We start from the raw sequence: 26,022 nt of genomic DNA, 5'->3' as shown, positions 1-26,022 counted from the left end.
TTCAGGGGCTCAGCTCATGCTGTCTCGTGAGGAGTTCAAAGTGTTGAAACTACCAGTACTTCTGCCAAATCTACCTATCCCATCTCCTCTAACACACCACATATCTCCTCAGAGATGTATGAATAAAGACCAACATTTTTAATAGGACCAAGAGGGTCTGGCATGGTCTTTCCCCTCATGGTCTTCCCCCTGCAGCAAATCTTCCCTTGTACTCTGTCTTACAACCACACTAGCTCTTCAGCCTCTGGAACATGATCTGCTTCCGCCTTTCATGAGCCCCTTGCACACACCAAATGTCCAAAACAATCTTCCTTCCATCCCCTTCCCCAGACAAAGCCCTGGTTAAACCTCAAGAATTTTCCTTGAGGCAACTCATTGTATCATGTGCTCTTGTAATATCAAAGAACCCTCTTTCCTAACACATGTCTCTTTTGCACAATGAAAGAAACTATAAGCAAGGTGGAAAGACAACCCTCAGAATGGGAGAAAATAATAGCAAATGAAACAACTAACAGAGAATTAGTCTCCAAAACATACAGTCACACAGCTCAATATCAGTAAAACAAACAACCCAGTCAAACAGTGGGCAAAAGACCTAAATGGACATTTCTCCAAAGAAAACATACAGATGGCTAATAAACACATGAAAAGATGCTCAACATCACTCACTATTAGAGAAATGCAAATCAAAACCACAATGAGGTATCATCTCACACCGGTCGGAATGGCCATCATCAGAAAGTCTACAAACAATAAATGCTGGAGAGGGTGTGGAGAAAAGGGAACCCTTTTACACTGTTGGGGATGCAAACTAGTACAGCCACTATGGAGCACAGTGTGGAGACTCCTTGAAAAACTGGAAATACAACTGCCATATGACCCAGCAATCTCACTGCTGGCATACACTCCGAGGAAACCAGAACTGAAAGAGACACATGTATCCCATGTTCATTGCAGCACTATTTACAAAGCTAGGACACGGAAGCAACCTAGATGTCCATCAGCAGATGAAGGGATAAGGAAGTTGTGATACATACACACAATGGAATATTACTCAGCTATAAAAAGGAATCTTGCCTGGAGAAACCCTATGGAGAGAGGAGCCTGGTGGGCTACAGTCCATGTGGTCACAAAGAGCTGGACACAACTGAATGACCAAGCACATAAAAAGGAATGCATTTGAGTCAGTTCTAATGAGGTGGATGAACCTGGAGCCTATTACACAGAGTAGAATAAGTAAGAAAGAGAAGACAAATACTGTATATTAACTCATATATGTGGAATTTAGAAAGATGGTACTGACAATCCTACATGCAAGGCAGCAAAGGAGACACAAACATAAAGAACAGACTTTTGCACTCAGTGGGAGAAGGAGGGGGTGGAATGATTTGAGAGAATAGCACTGAAACATATACTTTATCATATGTCAAACAGATGACCAGTGCAAGTTCGACGCATGAAGCAGGGCACCCAAAGCTGCTGCTCTGGGACAACATAAAGGGACAGCATGAGGAGGGAGGCAGGAGGGGGATTCAGGATGTGGAGGGGGACACACGTATACCTCTGGCTGATTCATGTTGATGTATGGCAAAAACCATCACAATATTGTAAAGCAATTATCCTCCAGTTAAAACAAATAAATTAAGATAAAAATAATTAAAAACAAACAAAAGAAGAAGGTACTTTGGTTGGTCCCTCAGTGTATCCCAGCACTGAGTACCACTCTGTATGTAAGTAAAGTGAAAGTCACTCAGTCATGTCCAACTCTTTGCAACCCCATGGACTGTAAAGTCAATGGAATTCTCCAGGCCAGAACACTGGAGTGGGTAGCCTTTCCCTTTTCCAGGGAATCTTTTCAACCCAGGGATCGAACCCAGGTCTCCCACACTGCAGGCAGATTCTTTACCAGCTAAGCCACAAGGGAAGCCTAAGATTACTGGAGTGGGTAAACTATCCCTTCTCCAGGGGATCTTCCCGACCCAGGAATCAAACTGGGGTCTCCTGCATTGCAGGCAGATTCTTTACCAACTGAGCTATCAGGGGAAGCCCACCACTCCGTGTATAGACAGTGAATTATACAGTATTTAAGAAGAAAAGAAAGAAGAGAGGAAGGATGGAAAAATTTAACTCACACTGTCAGATTGTGGCATGGGGTGGGAAAGAGTTCAACTTTTGTGAAAAAGATCACACGGTAAACAGAAACACAAAGGAAAACCATTAGGGGGGAAAGCTGACTCGATCACAGAAAATCAGGAGCAAAGCAGAGTTGTTATCTTCCTCAGTGCCTTGAGGAGGAGGTACTCAGTATTCATTAAATACTTGAGTGAATGAATAATGAACAAATATAAGGGGTTGCTGTTGTTCAGTCACGTCCGACTCTTTACCACCCCATGGACTGCAGCATACCAGGCTCCTCTATCCTCCACCATATCCTGGAGTTCGCTCAGATTCGTGTCATCAAGTCAGTGATGCCAGCCAACCATCTCATCCTCTGTCGTCCCCTTCTCCTCCTGCCTTCAATCCTTCCCAGCATCAGGGTCTTTTCAAATGAGTCAGCTCTTCGTATCAGGTGGCCAAAGTATTGGAGCTTCAGCTTCACCGTCAATTCTTCCAATGAATATTCAGGGTTGATTTCCTTTAGGATGGACTGGTTTGACCTCCTTGCAGTCCAAGGGACTCTCAAGAGTCTTATCCAGTACTACAGTTCAAAAACATCAATAGGCAATCAGTCCAGATTTCTTTTTATATTTGCTGCTTCTGCTGCAAGTTTATGTATATTTCTTGATTCTATAGGTCTGTGGTAGCTCCGTCTCATACCTTCTCTTTTTAAGCATTTTGCTCTCCACCTCTCTCCTCTTTGTGGCACTTATTATCAATATTTTATTTGGTTTTGAGTATTAATCACATCAGGAATAACAATTTGTTTCAATCAGAATTATGTTTCATGTAAAATCTTCATGTCCACTCCATTTCTTATTTTCTTCATGGTTAAAAGTTACTCAGAACTTTTCTCTGAATGACATGAGTTTGTTACATTCCTCTGTTTCTCTCACCTTTTTCCATTTTGAGAGACAGCTCACTTGGCATTATGCCACTCTATCAGAAAACCAGCCAGACAGAAGACACACAACTATAAGTGCCCTCCAGTACTTACCAAGACACTGCCCGTTCCAGCCTCGAAACCCTTCCGTGCAGGGAACACACTGGTAAGATCCGGGAGAATTCACACACTGCTCATCTGGACAAGTACTTGGAGTCAAACATTCATCAACATCTGAAAAAATAAAAAAGCTAGGTCACAGACATTTTATCAGAGCACTACAGCACGAACTGACTTGTGATAAAGGGGAGAACGATTGGTGGGGAAAACAATAACTGGAAAAGTAAAGCCCTAGGTATGCACTTAAACACTCAGTGGAATGCATGGCCAGGTATAACTTGATTGAAATATTTACATATGTTTCAAGGAAGAACTTGGCCCCAATTCTCCAACTGGCAGGCCCAGATCTCTCCACTCTGTGAGTTGGCAGTTCTCTAGGACCACTTTTTGGACATCAACATCTTTTAAGTAATAGTCTGGTTTGCCAGAAAGAAATACAAGAAATGAACACAACAGTGAGGAAGCCATTTATCCACCTGGCTAGAGGTTCTCTCTGCAGACCATGGGGTACTCTAGGGAAACCCTTGCTTTGGCTTCACGGTCCCCAAAACATCCGAGGTTTGAATAATTTAAAACTTTTCCCGTGATAGGAATTGCTTGGAGGTCAAAAAAGAACATTAGGAGAGAATGAACTCATCAAATACTTCCAAGATTTTCCAGAAACTATGGTGAATAATCATAGGGTAATATATTCTGGTTTAAAATACACCTTGCTTTTCACATTCACAGCTAACTAAGTTATTAATCATTGTTCTTTTCAATGTGAGGAGAAAAAAAAGTCACCTTAAATATGGACAGAACTGTGGCAGAGATACAATAGCTTCAGACTTTCTAAAGAATGGTCAAACAATTGGAGATGTGGATACAGAAAAAAGATTTGTAGACACAGTTAGGGAAGGAGAGGATGGGATGAACTGAGAAAGCAGCATTGACATACATACACTAAAATGTGTAAAAGTGGTGGCTAGAAGGAAGCTGCCATATAACTCAGGGAGCCCAACCTTGCGTCCTTCTGACAACCTAGAGGGTTGGGATGGGGGCAGGAGATGGGAGGGAGGCTCAAGAGGAAGGGGATATATATACATACACACACACACAGTTCTGATCGATTTGAGTTGTACAGCAGAAACCAACTCAACATTACAAAGCAATTAACCTCCAATTTAAGAAAAAAAAGAATGGTAAAACAATAAAATGGGGGGAAAGGTGACAGAGGTAACTTTCAACCATTTAATGAAATGAAAAGGTAACTTTTCAACCATTTAAAATGAGCACTGACACCTGCATACCAACCCCAACTGAAACAGGTATTTTCCAAGTGAGTGGATTCAGTGTCTAAGCGTCATGATATAAGATGTATATAGGACCTCTGCTGCTGCTGCTGCTGCTAAGTCACTTCAGTCATGTCTGACTCTGTGTGACCCCAGAGACTGCAGCCCACCAGGCTTCCCTGTCCCTGGGATTCTCCAGGCAAGAACACTGGAGTGGGTTGCCATTTCCTTCTCCAGTGCATGAAAGTGAAGTCACTCAGTTGTGTCCGACTCCTAGCGACCCCATGGACTGCAGCCTACCAGGCTCCTCCATCCATGGGATTTGCCTCTAATCATACTTAAAATTTAAACAAGATTTTTCAGGAAAAAAAGTGAAAGAAATATATAATGAATACACTGAACATGCACGGGTATTTGATGTCATCATGTTGGCAAATTCTCAAAAATCACCTCCCATTATGTATCATTAGAGATGTATGAAAAGATGCTTAAAGTAAAAGATGTTATTAATAGAATAAGCACCAGGTCAGTGTTGCAATTTTTTTTTCCTATCAGCAAAAAATCCTTGCCAATAGACAATGACACACAGTGGTTTTTTTTTTGTTAGGTCAGATGTTCTGGGACTTCTTGTTCTACAAAAAGATGATGCTTGCCAGTTGAATTTTCCAAACAGCATTACATTCTTCTCTGGATGGGATTTAAAAAAAAAAAAAAATGGAACCACAACTGCTAAGTCAGAGAAGGTCATTGAGATAGGCTGGTCTGATAAATAAGGTACAATGCTGAGCAACATAAGACAGTAACATCCCTGGATTTCCTGCTGCTCTCACCTGTTTGCTTGTTCCCTCATCTATAAATGAGGGACTACCTGCCTGGTAATACCTTCAGAGAATAAAGTAAGGGTGCATGAGATAATGTCTGTAAGCTACAGTAGACTCCTTGGAGACTGGCGCTGTTTGAAAGCAACTTTGTCAGTGACAGCTGAGAAAATCTTCAGTGAGCCAGAAGCCCAGGGACCTTTGGTTCTGATCCATGGTGAAATTAGGAAACAGCCACGTTATTTGGCTCCTTCATTTCAAGCTTTTTCATGGGGATAGAATTATATAATTATTAACTCAGGGGATGCTGGTGAGATTTCTGTTAAATAATTTCCATGCACTGAATATTACTGAAGAGTCTCCTTCTTTCTATTTACTTACTTATCTTCAACTTTCTTTTCTACTCCTTTCTACTGTGCATCCTTAACCTGTAGTAATTCCTTAAATGTTTTATCTTCCCATCCTGAGTCTGTGTGTAGAACCTGAGGATCTATATTTGATCTTTTGGGGAAGCACAGTTTTGCATATAAGTGCTTGCCATATAAACCCAAGCCCCATTTTCTTCTAAAAAAAAACTCCCACAATTATAGATATTCTGAAAATACCTATGCAAAAACCAAAGGAGTCAGGGAAAGGGGGAGTTCAGGGAAACTAGTGCTTCTTGAGAGCTAACAAGGTGACAGGCACCATATGACATACGGCAACACCCATGTACCTGCACGAGCCGGAACGTTAACTGCATGGTTCCCATTTCACAGATGAAGAACTAAGTTTTGAAGGGCCTACATAACTGGCCCCAAGCTAGACAGTTACTGAGTATGGGGATCATGAGCTGAAAAGCCATCGTCTCCATTCTACCCATCCTCAAGCGGCCTCCAGAGCAGAGGGACAGTCCCCCGTAAAAGAAGAGCGGGGACACTTCACACCTGCACTTTCCCAAGGCCCTCAGCCATCAGGGGAAGAGTTCATATCTCTGTTATGATGGGAGCTGATGCGGTAACATAAAATGCTCCCCACTTCTCTCCAGATAACTCAGGGGCTGAGGCAAGAGGCCAGCAAGCGAGGCAGGTGCAGGCTGCCAAAAAACTGTCTAATGAGCTCTCCCTCCAGGCCTGGTCATTAGAACTGTGAAAAAAACCCAACATATTGGAGCCAAGAAACAGCAGAGAGCAGCCTTCCCCAACCAGCCTATCCCTCCCGAGCTCTGGAGGCCCAGCCATGTCTGAAAACAGGCTAAATGTCAGGTAGCCAGGCAGCGAACATGTGGAACCAGCACCAACCCCACACCCAGGCTCCTCAGAACATGTCCAAAGGCCCCTGCTCCTTTGTCTTGTTCACGTTTCCATGAAGACTGAAACAGAGGTTCAGTGCATTTCTTCACAAAAATAATTATTCAAAGTGTACCACGGTGCTTTCAAAAAGAACCCATGTGACTTGGGACACATACACAAACAGAAATATTCAACGGTTAATCATCTTAACTTTGAAATGTTCAAAACTCTTCAAGACATTTTTGCAATGAGAGCAAATCCATTGCTGGGGTCAGCATTAAAGACATTTTATCTGACACAGCTGGAGTCTGACCTGTAGTTGGTCAGACATTTTTTAGAGATCTGCAAGCAAGTCCCGGAACACAGGCGAAAGTAAGAAGCTGAGACAAACGAATGGACCAAGATGAAAAGCTTGAAAACAAAAAGTTCACACAGGTGACACCTGGACTATGTCCCCAGGTGAATGATGCAGACAGACACTGTGATTAAATCTGGGTTTGTACTAAGATCCTCTGCAGTTCACTGTTACAAAGTGATGTCACTCCACCTACCAGGGAAGGCAGATACTGAAATGAGTAATAGAGAGAGGAAGAAGACAGGAAAAGACCCAGACAGAGTCACTGAAGGGAGGCAAAGAGGCTCTGATTCTGGGAGGTAGCCAGAGCCTGGGCGAGCTGGTGTCCTGCATGGATTGGCAGTGGAGGAAAACCCGTACCAGGCCAGATGCCTACAAGCCTCAAGTTCTGGAACTAGCCCTGCATGTCATGGACATGTGTGCTCCACACTGCGAAGGGCTGTGGTCTCCCCTTCCTCTCAGCAGACTCACCCTCGCACTGGCCTCCTGGGGTCATGTGGTACCCGCTATCGCAGTATTCACATCGGAAGGCCCCCATGGTATTGACACAGTGCCCTTCCCCACAGACGTCCGGCCTCAGACACTCATCGACATCTAAGCAAAGCAGAAAACATTGTCGAGTGTTATTTCCCAAAACCTAATTTCAAACCTCTCCCATCTTCCAGGTTAGTTAAAATTTAAGAATGAAGCAAGTGATTCCTACTATCTATTATCTCTTTGATTTGTTCCAAAAAATTGAGTGGCTTGGATTTACTCGAGTCCAAAAAAAATATTTAACACCACTGGTCTTTGTAGACATTTGATATTCTTCATTCAAAAGTGTTGGGGGAAGATATTTCATTTTTTAATCTTCCAGAATCTAGCAGATTACTGTGTTGTAACGGGTTTAATAATAAATTCTGGGTTGTCTGAATGGGCCCTGGACTGATGGAATTGGGGGAGCTAGAAACCCACATGAGGGAATTTATGCATCAGAAAGAACACTGTCATTACCTATGCAGTTAGTACCCTCCTCACTGGCCATGAATCCTGCTGGGCAAATACACAAGAAACTTCCCTCAGTGTTTTCACAGCGTCCCTGGGAGCAAAGGTGTTGATCCTGAGCGCATTCATCAATATCTGTTAACAAAAAGATATACAAAAGGATTAGCGTAGCATGAAATTCTCAGACTCTCTGTTCATGAAATACTAGCGTTCTGTCTCCTCTGTCCGACCTTATAAGTGAGGAAAACAGTAAAAGGAATACAGCCAGTTTCCCTGAATACTTGAAGGTCTGCTATTGCAAAGAGGGAGTACACGTATGGCGTACTGCTTTGAAAGTTCAAGCTACAGCTATGATATTGGTGTTTCAAAAGAAAGATTTCAGGTCAACACAAAAAGACGTGCCTGATAACTGGAGTCACGTAAGTGCTGGAATTCACTGTGCAAATCCCAGGCCAGCTCAGCAGAGGCAGTGAGCAGTGTCATGATAGGTGCTCTCTTTCACAGTGCACACAGGTAAAGCGAGACTGAATCATCTCGACTGACTGCCCTTTTCAACTTTACGCTTGTGATTCTAAATATAGTAAATCTCATGTATGCAAATTCACGAGAAACAGTCATACTATAGAGCAAGTGGATGTCCCCCTCACACCTCAGTCCACATATATATGCAAAACCAAACAGCAGAAGTCATATTTGCGTAAGGGAATTCAGCATAAAGTGGGTTTAATTAGGTATATCCCTTTGCGGCTCCATATTTGCCTTATAACTCTTATTGAACTTCCTTTTTCTAAAAAAGATATTAAACTTAGTGTTAACACATTAAAATGACTTAACACATTTACACCCCTTTGTGAGATACATTTTTCCCCAAAGAAGCATATATGAGCTCCCTACGTTATAAATCCATTAACAGTCTCTTGTCAGCATATACTGATTTTCAATATAGAAATTTCAACAAAGGTAGCTAGAGTCAAAGCTATGGTTTTTCCAGTAGTCATGTATCGATGAGAGAGTTGGACCATAAAGAAAACTGAGCACCGAAGAACTGATGCTTTTGATCTGTAGTGTTGAAAAAGACTCTTGAGAGTTCCTTTAACTGCAAGGAGATCCAACCAGTCCATCCTAAAGGAAATCAGCCCTGAATATCATTGGAAGGACTGATGCTGAGGCTGAAGCTCCAATTCTTCGGCCATCTGATGCGAAGAACTGACCCATTAGAAAAGACCCTGATGCTGGGAAAGATTGAAGGCAGGAAGAAAAGGGGACGACAGAGGATGAGACGGTTGCATGGTATCACCAATTCAACTGACATGAGTTTGAGCAAGCTCCAGGAGCTGGTAATGCACAGGGAAACCTGGCATGCTGCAATCCATGGGGTCACAAAGAATCAGACATGAATGAGTGACTGAACTTAACTGAATAGAAATTCCTTTTAAAAATCAAATTTTATAAACTTATATAAACATATTTTTATTGCAGGATATATTAATATTAATTTTTGCTAAACATGTTTATAGATAGCTATTTCTAGAGCTCTTAATTATTGTCTATATTCTTTACCTGAAAAACTTTGGGAGATTATCCCACCTTGATGTAACTGTATTACTCTTGGCAAAGCAGGCAGCATTGAACCAAGAGGTAAGAGCCTTCTAAGAGTTAAGCAAGCCTCTTTTTTGAGTACCTTTAGCTCAGGGAGAAAATTTTTTTTTAATTAAACAGTATTTTCCCCATGATTAAAATGTTCTTAATGTGCAAACATTTGATATTTAATAATCTCATCAACCAAAAGTATCTTCTTACCAACACATTTCCTCTGTTGCTCATTGAACTTGTAGCCATCGTAGCATATACAGGTATACCTCACTGGCAGGTTAATGCAGTGTCCTGCTCCACAGATGTCAGGGTTCACAGTACATTCATTGATTTCTTTAAAAATAAGAAAATGTGGGACAAAACAGATATAAACAAAGATTTCATTGCACCTTGCAAACGATTACTTTGTTTTTCCTGAATACCTTATTGCCAGTTATGCATTCAGAAAACAAAATTTTACACTCTAAAATCAAGTGTAAACTCATCTGATTACATTATAATTGATCAGTTAGTCACAGCCAAAGCCATCAAAAATTCTTAAAGAGACAACTTCTAAGATGAACTTGAGTAGGTGGAAATTTAGAAAGAGGCCATCCTGGACCTTATCATCAATTCTGAACTTTCAAGATAGCCCATCAATGAGTTTCTACAGTCTCCAGTTCATTTTGGATGATGGACTGAATCACATGATTCCTTCTGATAAGAAATAGATGGCAACTGTCTACTATTTGTTAGCAGGCCAAATTCAAGTTCCAAAAAACATACTCAACCTCCTCCCAAATTTCTCATTAATTCTCCAGAAAGATTTACCACTTCTAATCAAAGCAGAACTTCTGGATGCAACTTAGTCTTAATTTGCCAATTTCAACAGGAGCATATTTTATTTATACTAGTAGAATATAGAATCTTATTCCAAATCTTTTCTGCTCAGTTCCTCCCTTCCTTTCCTCCTGATTCCTGCATGAGACTGGCTGCTTCTGTGAAGTCCTTGCTCCACTCACAGACACAGGCCGTGTCAAGGCAAGGGGAGGGGAGTTGCCAACGGGTAAAGGCCATCACAACATGCTTTATTACCAAAATGACCTGAAAACTCAAAGGTGACTTTCTGAGATGAATTACTCCAAGATAGTCTGTTGAATTTCAATGATCTTTGTAAGGATGTATAACAGTATAGTAGGGAGTGGGCAGTACAGCTGGTGGTCAGAGCTCAGGCTTGAGACGAGAGTACAGATACCAACCTTGCTGCCCCTTTTTGCTCTGTAACAGAGCACAAATTACTTAAACAATCCAAGCCTCACTTTTCTCTATGTATAAATGAGAATGACCAGAGCACCAGCTTCAGAGTGTGAGGTTCAAAAGAGATAACCTAAATAATGCATGTAGCTCAATGCCTGGCACAGTATATGTGCTCAGTAAAAATTAGCCATTATTACTGATTACTGTAGTTGCCCCTATTGAAGTTATTTAAGAATACATAACAGGGTCTTTCCTAGTGGCCCAGTAGTTAAGAATCCACGCTGCAATGCAGGGGACATGAGTTCATTCCCTGGTCCAGGAAGACTCCATTCACCACAGGGCAACTAAGCCCACACACCACCACTACTGAGCCTTAGATCTAGAGCCCATGAGCTGCACCTACTGAAGCACATGTTCCCTAAGACCTGAGCTCTGCAACGAGAGAAGCCACTGCCATGAGAAGCCTGAACAGCACAACTAGAGAATAGCCCCTGCGTGACGTAACTAGAGAAAGCCCATGCACAGCAATAAAGATCCAGCACGGTAATAAATAAATAATTTGGGAAAAAAATATATAACACAGAAATAGCACATAAATAATACTACTATTATCTCACTGTCATCAGGCAATAAACAACACTTAAAACAGATGACATCATGGATAAGCCCAAATGGCCCAGTGGAGGAAGACCAGGGCTCAAGTGTGACAAGCTAAAACACACCTTTGTTAATGGGGTCTATGGTTTGAATGAAAAGAAAAACAGTCATGCTACTGTCATCAATAACCCACTGTGAATTCTGAAGAAAAATGTGGAAAACAGTGCTTTAACAAAACTTCACTATGGAAATGACCTAAATTGGGTTGAGGTTACTCTCCAAAACCCAAACCACATTCATTTTTCATCAAGTGTTATTCACTGTGCTGTGATTTTAAGACAACTGATGCAAGTTATTTGAAAAGTTGTTAGGCTTTAAAAGGAAGCATATGACTACAGAGCTGCAGTATTTTGCATAAAATCACTTGGATTATGATAAAGGCACACATTTAAAATTATTTATATCTTTAGTGAACCTATTTATACTAATTCACTATCAGAAAAATAGTTTATAGTCAGTATAATGTCAAGATACAGGAAAAAAAATCCAAAAGACTAAAGTCATAGGTAATTAACATGACTGCTTAAACTTAAATGACTGATAATAACCATATAAAATAATGAATTATGAGACATACACAGTATAGATTATATAATAATCTTCAGCAGGATAGGAAAATGCTTATTTTTTAAGAAAATATAGTCAGGTACATATTATAATATAGGATATGATCTAAATTATTTTATACACAGAGCAGCAGATTGGAAGAAAATAAATCTAAGTGTTACAATTATGGGGATTGGTACTGTCTATATTTTTCTGTATCTTCCAAAATTTCTACAATGAACAAATGTTATTACTTCTATAATCAGAAAAGTCTTTCTTAAAAAATTATCATTTCTATGTGCTGCAAAAATCTGAAGGTAAAAAATGTAATCCTCTCCAGGTTCTACTTCTAGACTCTCAGGTAAGAATTCTCTTCTCTGTTTATAAGAATTCTTTAGTAGAATAGTGTGAGAAGCAGTTCTTTAACCATCTATTCTTAATGTAAGCCAGATGGCTCCTTTTAAAATTAATGGTATTTAGATTTCTTGATTTCCTTTGAAATTATTTTATGTTCTTCTCTGCCATTTGCTTAAATCAGAGAAGACATATTGATCAAATTTGCAAAATTTGACAATAGAAGATGACAATATACTAGGAAGAAGTAGTCAGAATTAATTAAAAGATTGTACATCTGGGGTTTTCAGGAAATGCCTGATGGGTACTCATTGCCCCCACTCCCACACATACCAAATATTTATCTGTTCTTTTTCAGGCACAGCTTTAGAATGGAATGTTTACACGTGTAAGTAAAGTCTTCAAAAATATGTGATGCTTAATTCAGATGGGATACTTTCCTATGCCAATGTGCCAATATTTAGATAATTTCTTCTTAAGTCAACTCTAAGATAGAAGAAATGATTAAGAATTTTAACTCTTTTGTCTTAAGAAATGAACAATAACGGCCTTTCCTTCCAATTTAGTATCTTAAATAGAAGCTATGAGGTTGAAATATTTATGAGGAAAGCTTGAGAATTCTTAGCTGATTACCTCATAGATTATGTATATAAAACTGCAGTTTGAAAATGTTGATCCCAAATGGCACTAACGTATGTAAGAAAATGCTACTCTGACACCACTAGAGGGTACTAAGAGATACATCAGTGTGAGGGGATATTTACTAACATATTCTAGATTTCTATAGTTTGTCCCATTTTTTATACACATGATAAATTGTATCAGTTTATCCTCAGAGATCCCATTTATCTATTTGCTATCCCACCCTTGTAAGTTCAAAAAGAAAAATTAATAACTTCAAAATACTTCCGCTTCCTCTTTACCATTCATCAAAAAATTTACCAGATTATAGTCAACAATACTAAATCTTAACTTTCCTTAACACACAAGAAAGCATGTGACTTGATAGAGATGTTAGCAAATTCTTTTGCAGTAATCATAGTGCAATACACAAATGTATCAAACCAGCACTGTATACCTTAAACTTATACAATGTTATATGTCAACCACATCTCAAAAAACAACAAAAAAAACAACAAAATTGATCAACACCATTTTTAAAGTTAAAAAAAATTATTGATACTCCTAAAAGTTTCACACCTTCTCTTCCTACACTTCCCTTCTTTGCCTGTTACACTTTCATTCTTGATTATAAGTTACACAGAAAGGCAGTCCTGATGGTATTGTCTTAAAACTGAAAAAATTAAATTTCAGGCTTAGGAAAAAAAGTTTCTGGATTTCTCTGCATTTGGGGGGGGGGCAAAGACCTTATTGCTTTACATTTTTCTAAGAGGTCACTCACACAGCCATGCTAGCCTGTTCCCACAGAAAGATAAGTTCAGGTCAAAATATACATTTCTCCGTATGTGCTGATGGCACAGACACAGGCTCTGGGAATATGGTAAAGCCTTGCACAGAAAGCAGTAATGATTGGTATCTGGGGCACTCAGGTTAATGATCATGTCTTCTCTTCTGAAGCATGTTTGGCTCCCCAGAAACAAGAGACTGTTCCCACTGGACTCTTGGAAGCGTCCCCCTTCATAATGCCCATCATATTTCCCCTAGGGTGCAGGACTGCCCTTACACACGCGGCCCCTGAAACAGCTTCACCTACATCAGGCCAAGGACTTCATTGTATCTTTCCCGGGAGTCCATTTAGAATTTGGAAAAAAGAGTCATGACCAAAAGCCAATGGAAAACCAAATGGTCTATTTGTCCCAGAAAGACAGCCAGGGATAGATTTAAGAGTCTGGTGTCTTTTAGAATTAAATGAAAAAGAAAGCTTTTGGCAAGATATGAAAATGAATATGCTGACCTTTTGTTTTTTTCCTGCTCATGTGATTACTCAAAATAAATAAATAAACAGAGCTGGAAATATTAAAGCATGATGATTTTACATGCAACAAAGTTCATCTTCCATGAGCCTACATAGTTTATTGAGGCTGTCATGACGCTGGTAATATGCTTCAGGGACAAAGGTTTTTATAAAGGGGTCACTGATGAGTTCTGGAAAAGATCTGATGAGCAAAATAGTTTTTACAACGTTTGGGCCATGATGATTACAAAGGTTTACACAAAGCAGTCATGAAAGTCAGAAAAATTTCTGGCTGGTCTGCAAGGGCCACGGAGAAAGTTTAGGAAGAGCTGGCAGAGGAAGGTATCAAATGTCAACTCATGGAAAGGTTTACAAAAATGCCCTGGCTTCCTAACTGCCCCACAAAGAGCATAAATTGTCCCACAACAATTGAAGCAGATGTTTCCACTTTGTAAATACTCGCCAGAGAAATAAAGGTTTGATTTTCCAACCTATCCTTGAGCTACTAAGACACTATGCTAAATCAAGAATTTATATGCTGAAATGTATCATTTCTTTGGAAACAGTGTGCCAATAATATTGCAAGCCACCAACTCAGCTGCTCAGAGTGGAAAATATCACCCTTATTCCCTCCAAATATGTGGCTCCCTTTATAATTATTGCAAGTCAAAGTGAGTCTGACGAAATCTACAAAGGCTACTTCCAATTTCGCCATCATAAAGATATCATTGCTGAGCAATGTGAGGCTGATTTTGGTTATTTTAGACGCCTACATATTATTCTATTCCTTTCTTCAATTCATGGAAGAAACTAAGTGACAAACATCTACCTCCTTTCGTGTTCCAAGAAAAAAAAAAAACAACTCTGCCTAAGGTTCCAGAGAGACTTGATCAGATTGCTCCTTCAATCTACATACCTGGCTCTCTTATCAAAATCAATGGGAACATCTATATTTTGATTTCAATTAAATTTGATACAAAACATTCTTCTTGTTCTAGGATAGATTACAGATCATAGTATAGCTCCAAAACTGCAAATTATTTAAATTCAAAAACTATTTAAAATGTTCTCCCCATGCATTGGTTCAGAAAGATTCTTTTACTATAGGAAGTCAGAGCACCTATAAATGCTGTGTGAAAATGAAATTTCAATGTCACTTGTTTCCTGGAAGGAAATATTTGTGCTTCAAACATGTGATAGCAGATGTTAGCCCTGTATCTCTGCCAAACTCAAATTAAGCTGTCTTCTAACAACTTGATATAGCACAACTACTTTCATTTTTTCAATCAGTTCCACAGTTCCACACTTCACTTACTGAAGCTGAGTAACTGCAGTTTGTTATTCCTCACAGGGCTGCATTTAAATGATCAAACTGCGTGTATCTAGCCAAACCTCTACAAAGCTAAACTGCAAGAAGTCTGTTTGTTAAGTCAGCCGTCGTTAAAAAGGCACAAAACGACAGTGTCTTCACAGTGGAAAATAGAAATAGAGTACTTGAAAGAACTAGCACATCGACAGACTGCAATTTTCTTTTTTAACGCAAATATAAACAATGAGAAGACTCGCTGACCAAACGGTACATTATATGTTTGTATGCCTTGCACAGCAGCCATTCATGTGCTGTGCTTTGTCGCTCAGTCATGTCTGACTCTTTGCGACCCCGTGGACTGCAGTCCGCCAGGCTCCTCTGTCCATGGGCTTTCTCCAGGCAAGAATACTGGAGTGGGTTGCCATGCCCTCCTCCAGGGAATCTTCCCCAACCCAGGGATCAAACCCAGCTCTCTCTCATTGCAGGTGGATTTTTTTACCATCTGAGCCATCAGAGAAGCCCAGTCTTTCATAAATGGGTTTAATGAAATAAGTAGATACAGCTGTAACTTCAGAACAGAGAAAAACAATTTTAGCTACAGCCATTAAAAACAAACAAAAAATCACTAGCATTTCACTCTGTCACTAGAAACACAGGGTTTGGCCAGAAAATTCATTTGAGTCAACCCACTACTTAGAGGAGTTAACATTTCTGTATCACTCTGCTCACTATTTACAGTAAAACCAAAGAGCAGCTGCTTTGCATTCACATGGGAAGGCCATGACTCTGGGTGCAGCTGTGCCTTGAGGGTATAGCTGAAGCAGGTGAGAACACACTGCTGGGTCCATGACGTGACTCTGCACTACTTATCTGCACTTCACCTCAGGACAGGGCAGTGGTTTAAAACCACTTTTCTGTCTGCTGTATCAATTCAAGTGTCTAAGAGAAAGTGCATCCACAGTTTTGAGAAAATAGGTCAAAGCTTTGGTTTTAAAACATATAAAAACTGTTATGTACTTAACGGCGTACAACTTGACGTTTTAATATCTATACATTGTGAAATGATCACCACGATCCAACTAATTAATACATCTAACCAAGCATGTTTCTGTTTGAAATGACGCAATGTTATGTTTCTTAAGAGGCAAAACTCTGAGAGAGGCTGCACACTCCTCTATTAGCTTCTCCTGTATACACTGCCAACAGCATCCTGCAATGGTATCATGAACTTATGCTATTATGATGCACCTTAGTGATACTTTGTCTGACTACAAAAATATTTTTCCACATCAGAATATGTGGAATACACAAAAAAATCCAGTGAAACAACATCCAAACCCCTCAGACCCCACTCCCAAAATAACCACTGCTGATCTGGTGTATTTTCTTCTAGCATTTTCTCAATGTATGTCTTTTTTTTTATATAATTGGTTTAATACTTTTTATCCTTCATCTTTACATACTTCGTCTTGTATTTAGCAATATCTTGTGACCATTTTTCTGGTATATTTTTAAAAATTCTTCAAAAATACTGTAGTAATTGGTGGTAGCATAATGTTTCAATGTAGATATAATTATCTATTTCCCTGTAGTTAAATATTTAGGTTTTTCTATTTTTTCTCTATTATACACAGTGCTGTGGTAAGTGCCCATTTATACAAACCATTACATTATTTGTAATGGGGGGACATTATTTCCTTATACTAGTTATCTTAAAGTGGGATTACTGAGTTAAAAGTCTTGAACATTTTTAAAGTTCTTGATACATATTGCCAGTTTGTGCTTTCCAGGAAAGTTGAACTACTTTATATTCCTTTCTGTAATTGTGTGAGAGCCTTGACTTCACTCTAGTAAAAATGAAATATTACATTGATAAGAATAAAGAATTCTCACTTTAATTTGCATTTCTTTGACTACTAGTAAAGTTGAAATTTCCTATTACATACCTGTTTCTTGATATGTTACCTATGAATTATCTGATGATATTAATTTCATTTTTCTATTAGTATTTTTATTGCTGACTTATAAGACCTCACTATACATTAAGGATATTAACTTTTAAGCTGTTGGTTATAAATTATAATAAATCTTTATAATTTCTCACTAATGGCTGAAATAACATGTTTATTAAACAGAATTTTGAAAATATATAAAAATATATTGAAGAGCAGAAAGCTTATCCATGATCCTATTAACTGAGGATGGTTAAATACTTCAATGAACTTTTTTTTTCTGTGTTTATAAACATTTAGAAGATAAAATTGGAATCACTGTGTTCTGTATTTCTTAATACCATCCTATAAGCATCTCCTGTGACATTACTTTTAAAACATTAACAGCTGTGTGATATTCTACTGTATATGTGCCATAACTTATTTAAACATATTCCTACTTCAAAAATATTTAGATTATTTCCAAATATTTGCTCTTATGACTAACTCTGCCATGAGCGATCTTATATATGTGATACAATTTTGACTTTACATTTAAAATGTTCACATCCCTGCCTCCTCCACAGACTCTGCAATATCAATACTGTGCCTACCTGTTACTTGAGTAGGTGCAATGACTTGGCTGGCGCTTGATGTTGAAGCTTCAGGAGCTACTTCCACAGGCATAGGAGGTGATGTTTTTTCAATCACTACTATATGAGGAGGGAGAGAATAAAATGAAAATTAAAGCCTGTTATATGCATTGAGATCCCATTTCAAAATGTAAGCAAAATTTAGTCTAACAACATACTGCGGTTAATTCTTGGATATTAAGAGCAGCTATAGGTCCCTAAAGGTCATGATATTAACCTATAGCCCTGCTTTCCACATTTAGTGACATATCTGAGAGCAATTCGGAAGTCAAATGATGAACCCTCAATGATGTTCTAATAATATATACTACTCCTGACCACAGAAAATAGTGAAAAAATTTTATCATTATAACACTTATAATACAGTAGTCTCCCTTTATCCATGGAGCATATGTTCTAAGACCCTCAGTGGATGTCTGAAACTGCAGGTAGTATCAAATCCTATATATACTGTGCTTTTCCTATACTAGTGGGCAGGAAGCATATAGAACATGGATACTGGACAAAAGGATGATTCACGTCCTGGGCAGGATGGCGCTAGATTTCATCATGCTACTCAGAACAATGCACAATTTAAAACGTATGAATTGTTTACTTCTGGAATTTTCCATTTAATATTTTTGGGCTGTAGCTGACCGCAGAAAGTAAAACCATGGATAAAGAAGGATCGACTGTACCATACTTACACTAACATTATATGAGGATATTAATATACATAAGTGTATTTCACATTTCACTTCACTTAGGAATTCTCATGACTAAAACTTTAAAACCAGAGACACTCAACAATCTTCATCTTACTCTCTTATTCTGGGTACTCTTACAAACAAACTCCACAAATCAACACAGGCTACCTGGAAACTGTGGATGCAGATGAATGGTTGAAATGCCTGGAGAGAGCTGGGGTTGACCAGGCTCAAGTCTGGTTTTCTCTTGATCCAATGAAGGTATTTCCTGGATGGTTGTATTAAAAGGGGGAGAAAAAAAAAGAGAACTGAGAGTAGGAATTTTTAGTTTCTACATATTACTATTTTTATTTCATTAATTCTACTCTTAGGCAACAAATATCATAGGATATTACACAACTTGTACAACTGTGTAAAAAAATTTTTTTAAACGTACTATTGATGTGCTACTATACCAAGCCCTTGAGTTTTCCTAGCAGTGCTGATCCATGCTCACACCCTCACCCATTTCCCAGAGGCCCAAAGCAAAAGGTCTCTTAGACATTTTAAACAAATGCCTTGGCTCAGAGGCCCATGTTTGGTCTGGAACAAGGCAAAACTAATCCCAGAGAAGAACTAAAATAAGCTGTCACCTCATTCACATGTGGCTTCTGCCCAAATAAAATGACCAGCCACATCCTGCAGATTAAAAATGGATACAGGTGTGTCATAAGAAAGAGCACACAAGTATGGTAAGTCTGCCAATTACTTTCCATCTCCACCTCTCAGAATGCTGGTAGTTGAACAGCAACAGAAAATTAGGGACTTGGAGGAGACCAGGGATTTCCCCACACATCCTTTTGCCCACTCTTATCTCCTGAACCACAGACTTGTACCCAGGACTCAGTTTCCAGTTACAGCTCCTGTCAGGACTCCTGTAGACTGAACCATCAGGCTAGGTAAAGGTCTGTGACCTTGCCCACATCCATGTGGGGCCAGGGCACTCATGTCACCACTCCTGTAAAAGTATTCATCAGGTTATCCTACACACTCCTTCCCTCACTTTAATCACCATCATCTTCCAGAAAACTCACTCCCCTGGCTTCTCCCTTTTATTCAGTTCAGTTCCAGTCTGACATGTCAGTCACGTCTGACTCTTTGTGACCCCATGAACTGCAGCATGCCAGGCCTCCCTGTCTATCACCAAATTCCAGAGTCTACACAAACTCTTGTCCATTGAGTCGGTGATTCCATCTAACCATCTCATCCTCTGTCGTCCCCTTCTCCTCCTGCCTTCAATCTTTCCCAGCATCAAGGTCTTTTCCAATGAGTCAGCTCTTCGCATCAGGTGGCCAAAGTATTGGAGTTGCAGCTTCAACATCAGTCCTTCCAATGAACACTCAGGACAGATCTCCTTTAGGACAGGATCTCCTTGCAGTCCAAGGGACTCTCAAGAGTCTTCTCCAACACTACAGTTCAAAAGCATCAATTCTTCAGTGCTCAGCTTGCTTTATAGTCCAACTCTCACATCCATACATGACTACTGGAAAAACCATAGCCTTGACTAGATGGACCTTTGTTGGCAAAGTAATGTCTCTACTTTTGAATATGCTATCTAGGTTGGTCATAACTTTCCTTCCAAGGAGTAAGCATCTTTTAATTTCATGGCTGCAGTCACCATCTGCAGTGATTTTGGAGCCCCAAAAAATAGTCTGACACTGTTTCCACTGTTTCCCCATCTATCTGCCATGAAGTGATGGGACCAGATGCCATGATCCTTGTTTTCTGAATGTTGAGCTTTAAGCCAACTTTTTCACTCTCCTCTTTCACTTTTATCAAGAGGCTCTTTAGTTCTTCTTCACTTTGTGCCATAAGCGTGGGGTCATCTGCATATCTGAGGTTATTGATATTTCTCTCCGCAATCTTGATTCCAGCTTGTGCTTCTTCCAGCCCAGCGTTTCTCATGATGTACGCTGCATATAAATTAAATAAGCACAGTGACAATATCCAGCCTTGATGTACTCCTTTTCCTATTTGGAACCAGTCTGTTTTTTCCATGTCCAGTTCTAACTTTTATTGGGTTGGCCAAAAAGTTCGTTCAAATTTTTCTGTAAGATGTTAAAGAAAAACCTTCTCTCCTAGCTTTCTTTACTTATCACCTTTTCTGCTCTTAATAAAATAGATATCCTGCCTGAGTACCTCAAAGGCCCAATTTTGAAGGCATGAGTGCTTACAGGGTAACTCCATTTAGATATTCTACAAATCCCTCAAACCCATCTCTTCCTGAAAACATCCGGGCTCTGATTCCAACTTCTTCATCTCTGTGAATGCCACAGTCATTGATCTGTCCAGGTTTAAAGTCACTTTTCATTCCTCATTCCAAGCCCTGCCTATTTCCACTATTCCTTATATTGGTTCATCTTTTTCCACATCCACAGCCCCCCACTACCTTCATCTGCACTCACTCTCATTCTCAGTTCATAGTTGTCGTCTAATTGGCCTCTCAAGCTTCCTCTTCCCCCATCTCAGTTAATCCCATTGTGTTGCTTCTTCTAGAAACACAGAGCACTTACTACTTTCCCCTTCACATTTCCCCCTCTTCTTAAGAATACAGACTGCTGCTGCTGCTGCTGCTAAGTCGCTTCAGTCATGTCCGACTCTGTGTGACCCCATAGACGGCGGCCCGTCAGTCTCCCCCGTCCCTGGGATTCTCCAGGCAAGAACACTGGAGTGGGTTGCCATTTCCTTCTCCAATGCATGAAAGGGAAAAGTGAAAGTGAAGTCGCTCAGTCGTGTCCGACTCTTCGTGACCCCATGGTCTGCAGCCTACCAGGCTCCTCCACCTATTACCCATTGAAAGGTGATGCCAATCAGGCTCAACTACACCCCATCCCCTGCAGCCCAAGGTCAATGCTACCAAGGAGTGGACCATAACCAGGTGTTAATCAACTCCTGCAGCTTACAGACAGGATCCCAGACTTGTCCCCTCCCTCCCCCACTACCCAGGAGCATGGGGCGGTGGACTTCCTACTTCCTGATCCATGCCACTTCTCCACTTGACAAGTGGGTCCAGCTGAGGAGGCCAGTATTTCCCCACTGACTACAACTGCAGTTTGGTATTCCAAGCCTTCCGAAGCACCTCCCAAGTTCTCCGAGTCTTTCCTGCTCCCCTCAATGACCTCGTGCTGTCCCCACCCTCGACTTCACCTTTGTGCACATGATTTCTCATCAGTGGATCACCCTGCTTTCTCTTCATTGATCTTTAAGAACATGAGATCTCCACAGAAAGTCAAGACCATGAAGTCCACGGCTGCATTTTCCCCACTGCCTCCTCTCCGAACATGCACAAGAAAATTTTCGGGCCCTCTTTCCGAGTCTTTATGAAAGTTTCACAAACTCAACCATAAACAGAGGAGAAGAAAATCAGATAAGATGAGGTTGTCAGGGAGCTGGCTGGACCACTCGTGCTAAAGGAGTCCTCCCACTTACAAACCAGAACTAAATTCAAAATCAACAAAATTGCAAACTACCGTACGTCACTGATCTTTAGAGATGCTCTCCAAGAGCGGCAAATTATCCATGTAAAATATGCAAATCTCTTGTACTTCTTTTGGGGGTCAGTATAAAAACATTTTTCCTTACTGGATGCTATCACTCTAAAATCATTCCTTTTTTCCTGGATTCTGTCAGCACTTTTAATGTTTGTGTTATTCTATCCCCATACTTATAAACTAAAGATTTTTAAAACTATTTATAATATTTTACAGAGGTCTATGTCCCCATCTAAAGCCTAATACTGCATTCTTATGAGAGAATGAACACTACACAAATGTACAAACATACAATAATTACCTAATTTTCATGTTACCAATAAATCTTCAGACAAGGAACAATATTATATAAACAGGACAGAGCTTCAGCAAATGCCAATATTTTCTACTAACAAATCTCACAATCCAGTGTCCCATTTCATGGCCCCCCCAAAATGAAAGATTAAAATTTCTCTAAAATTTTAAGGAAGCAATATCCCAGTACTTGATTATCAATTTCAAGGGTAAGTTCTGCTCATACTCCAGTTTAAGTCAAACATGCATATCAAATTTTAGTTGAAGTGAGAAGTACATCACTCAGTATATATATGAATTCTGGAATAACACAATTACATAAACATGTCAGAACCTTTCTTTCCATAGATGTTCCAGGCCATAAACTAACTCTCTGAATTTCACTTAAGTCCCTGATTCCCATGAGGCCCATCATTTTCTTTCTTTTTTTTTTTTTAGAGCATTAATTTTTTTAATATTTATAATTCATCTTTTATAAATTATAAAAGTAAACTATTTTAAAAACTTCAAGTTATATGAAAGCTATAAAGCAAAATACTGAATTTCCTTCTCCCCCCCCGACAGGGGTAACTATCTTTTAGTGTTTTTTTTTTTTTTTTTTTTAATAGTAGCCTTTCTTTTTTTTTTTTTAAATTTTATTTTATTTTTAAACTTTACAATATTGTATTGGTTTTGCCAAATATCGAAATGAATCCACCACAGGTATACATGTGTTCCCCATCCTGAACCCTCCTCCCTCCTCCCTCCCCATACCCTCCCTCTGGGTCGTCCCAGTGCACCAGCCCCAAGCATCCAGTATCGCGCATCGAACCTGGACTGGCGACTCATTCCATATATGATACTATACGTATTTCAATGTCATTCTCCCAAATCTCCCCACCCTCTCCCTCTCCCACAGAGTCCAAAAGACTGTTCTATACATCAGTGTCTCTTTTGCTGTCTCGTATACAGGGTTATTGTTACCATCTTTCTAAATTCCATATATATGCGTTAGTATACTGTATTGGTGTTTTTCTTTCTGGCTTACTTCACTCTGTATAATAGGCTCCAGTTTCATCCACCTCATTAGAACTGGTTCAAATGTATTCTTTTTAATGGCTGAGTAATACTCCATTGTGTATATGTACCACCGCTTTCTTATCCATTCATCTGCTGATGGACATCTAGGTTGCTTCCATGTCCTGGCTATTATAAACAGTGCTGCGATGAACATTGGGGTACACGTGTCTCTTTCAATTCTGGTTTCCTCAGTGTGTATGCCCCGCAGTGGGATTGCTGGATCATAAGGCAGTTCTATTTCCAGTTTTTTAAGGAATCTCCACACTGTTCTCCATAGTGGCTGTACTAGTTTTCATTCCCACCAACAGTGTAAGAGGGTTCCCTTTTCTCCACACCCTCTCCAGCATTTATTGCTTATAGACTTTTGGATCGCAGCCATTCTGACTGGTGTGAAATGGTACCTCATAGTCCATCAGGCCCATCATTTTCATCTCCCCAGATTTAAGTTCCATGAGAACAAGCAGATTCATCTGATTTGGTTTCTACTATTTCCCTAATATTCAGCATAGCGCCAGTCATATAGCAGGCACTCAATAAATGTTTATTGAATGAATGGCTGTTATTCAATATATTTCCTTAAGTGAAATGATGTATAATAGACATGTTACTATATTTAAGTCTTAAAAAATCACACATAATCTAGAAGAGAATCATTATGAAGGTAACAAAAGAAGACTTGCAAACAATGAATAAATTACCTTCTCAGGAGGTACAGTTGCCACTAAAACCAAAAAAGAAAGAAGAACATTAGTACAACTCAAGACAGTTTACTACATAATAGTTCAATTTTTAAAAAGCAACAAAAAAATAAAAATAAAAAAATAAAAAGCAACAAAAGTTCAGTCTCCAAAAGGATTAAGAATCAAACTAAATCAAGTGCAGAATTATAGTCAACTACCATTTTGGAGCATTTTACACATGACTGACAGGGGAAAACTGTATGTCATTCCTCAATTGCAGGAGATCAGCAGTAGATGGGATGCAGTTCTTTCCAACTCACTAACTATTAAAGTCATAGGAGGCAACACTTCCTGATTCATTGTCTCATGCCTACTCACAATTTTGTAGCACTTTCCATGCCTTAGAAAAGGAACATTTTCATTACAGTTATCCTTAATATAATAAACAATGTTTGAAATGCTTTCTGATATCAATGTTAAAAAAAAAATAAATGCCCCTGTTTCAGTAAGAGACCTAAGAAAGGGTGCTGCATTCTTGGTGCACACTGATCTTTAATGAAGCCCTGTGAGCATTTTCAGAAAGATATTCTAACAAGATTACAAAAAAAAAAAAATCACAAGCCAGCAAGATTCAATGAGCAATTAGCATCACTATGTTGAACAAATCACAGATTACACAATCACCAACATTATTATAGGGTGGTGGTGGTAGTGATTATGCCTTTCCATTTGAAACACTTCAAAAATCAGTTGTAGAATTAGTCCTCAAAACTTAGATCAATAATCACAGGGATTCTGCTCATGCGTCAACATCTCCATAAACATTAGTATAAGATATGGTAGATGCATTACTCCTAAACGCAATCAGGGTACCAGATTGCTACCACTGCTGCAACATTCTTGTGGTTAGAAAAAGTCAATAAACTTTCTAGCCTGTCTAACCTACCACCAAGAAACTCTTGAGGCAGAATCTGGACCACAGCCCATTTTCTGCTGCTTATGAAGAGGAGGAGGAATTGCAAACACCTGGCCAACCGTCCAGGAACCAAGTGGCCAGCACTGTCGATCTTAGATGAGGTCCTGCCTCATCTGCCTAACCAAGGAGAAGTGCAGCAAGTCCAAGAGCGGACTTAACTGGGCTACAGCACATGAAGGTTCAGAGCCCTGAAGAGAGACCTCTCTTCCTTGCCATGCTCCCAATGCCTCATCTAGCTTGAGCCCCTTCTCTCCTCACAAAATCCATAAATGCACACCCTGAACTCCCATCCAAGATCCAAGTGTGAAAGACCAACAGAAGCTTTATGAAAGCCAATACCTATCCCACACAAAGTTATGATTTTTGTTCATCCTATCTGGGGTGAGCACTTCTGTGGTGAAAAAGATATTCAAAGTATTGGACACGCTGGCTTCTATGAAGAGACAAAGATAGATAATCCTTCTTTCTGAAACAGAACGAATTGTCTCTAGTCTCCTTCTGGAGAAGAAGGCCTTAACCACCTCCTGGGAAAAATGTGTTCCTTGGTTTTATCACATGCTCTTCGTATGACATTTGCAGGTCAGTTGCTCTATGTCTCCAGTTCTCAAAATGCAAATCAAAGGACTTCACTAGGTGAACTCTCTCCAAAATCCCTTTCAAGGACCCTATCTTCCTTCATTTTGCTGCCCATTATCCCTGACTGCCTGTGAAACTATTTCATGGAAGCTGAGTTGATGCTTCAAG

The 26,022-nt window shown here is 39.6% G+C and overlaps 1 protein-coding gene across 8 annotated transcripts in view; it reads right to left on the bottom strand.

The window, feature by feature from the left end:
• Nucleotides 1-26,022, bottom strand: part of LTBP1 (latent transforming growth factor beta binding protein 1) — a 456,565-nt gene that overhangs the window by 126,417 nt on the left and 304,126 nt on the right. For 7 of the 8 annotated variants that reach the window (XM_027554980.1, XM_027554982.1, XM_027554983.1 and 4 more), the window contains 7 exons: nucleotides 24,321-24,343; nucleotides 18,908-19,007; nucleotides 18,015-18,113; nucleotides 9,660-9,785; nucleotides 7,869-7,994; nucleotides 7,347-7,469; nucleotides 3,155-3,274 (listed from right to left, as the gene is read on the bottom strand). In XM_027554980.1, the coding sequence (XP_027410781.1) occupies nucleotides 3,155-3,274; nucleotides 7,347-7,469; nucleotides 7,869-7,994; nucleotides 9,660-9,785; nucleotides 18,015-18,113; nucleotides 18,908-19,007; nucleotides 24,321-24,343 (717 nt within the window). The remainder of the gene's footprint in view (nucleotides 1-3,154; nucleotides 3,275-7,346; nucleotides 7,470-7,868; nucleotides 7,995-9,659; nucleotides 9,786-18,014; nucleotides 18,114-18,907; nucleotides 19,008-24,320; nucleotides 24,344-26,022) is intronic. The other variant, XM_027554981.1, reaches the window with a different exon arrangement.

Source organism: Bos indicus x Bos taurus, chromosome 11 (assembly GCF_003369695.1).
Source record: "Bos indicus x Bos taurus breed Angus x Brahman F1 hybrid chromosome 11, Bos_hybrid_MaternalHap_v2.0, whole genome shotgun sequence".
In the NCBI taxonomy this organism is placed as follows: domain Eukaryota; kingdom Metazoa; phylum Chordata; class Mammalia; order Artiodactyla; family Bovidae; genus Bos; species Bos indicus x Bos taurus.
The sequence above is the reverse complement of the archived record's forward strand: the minus strand, read 5'-3'. Positions and strand labels throughout refer to the sequence as shown.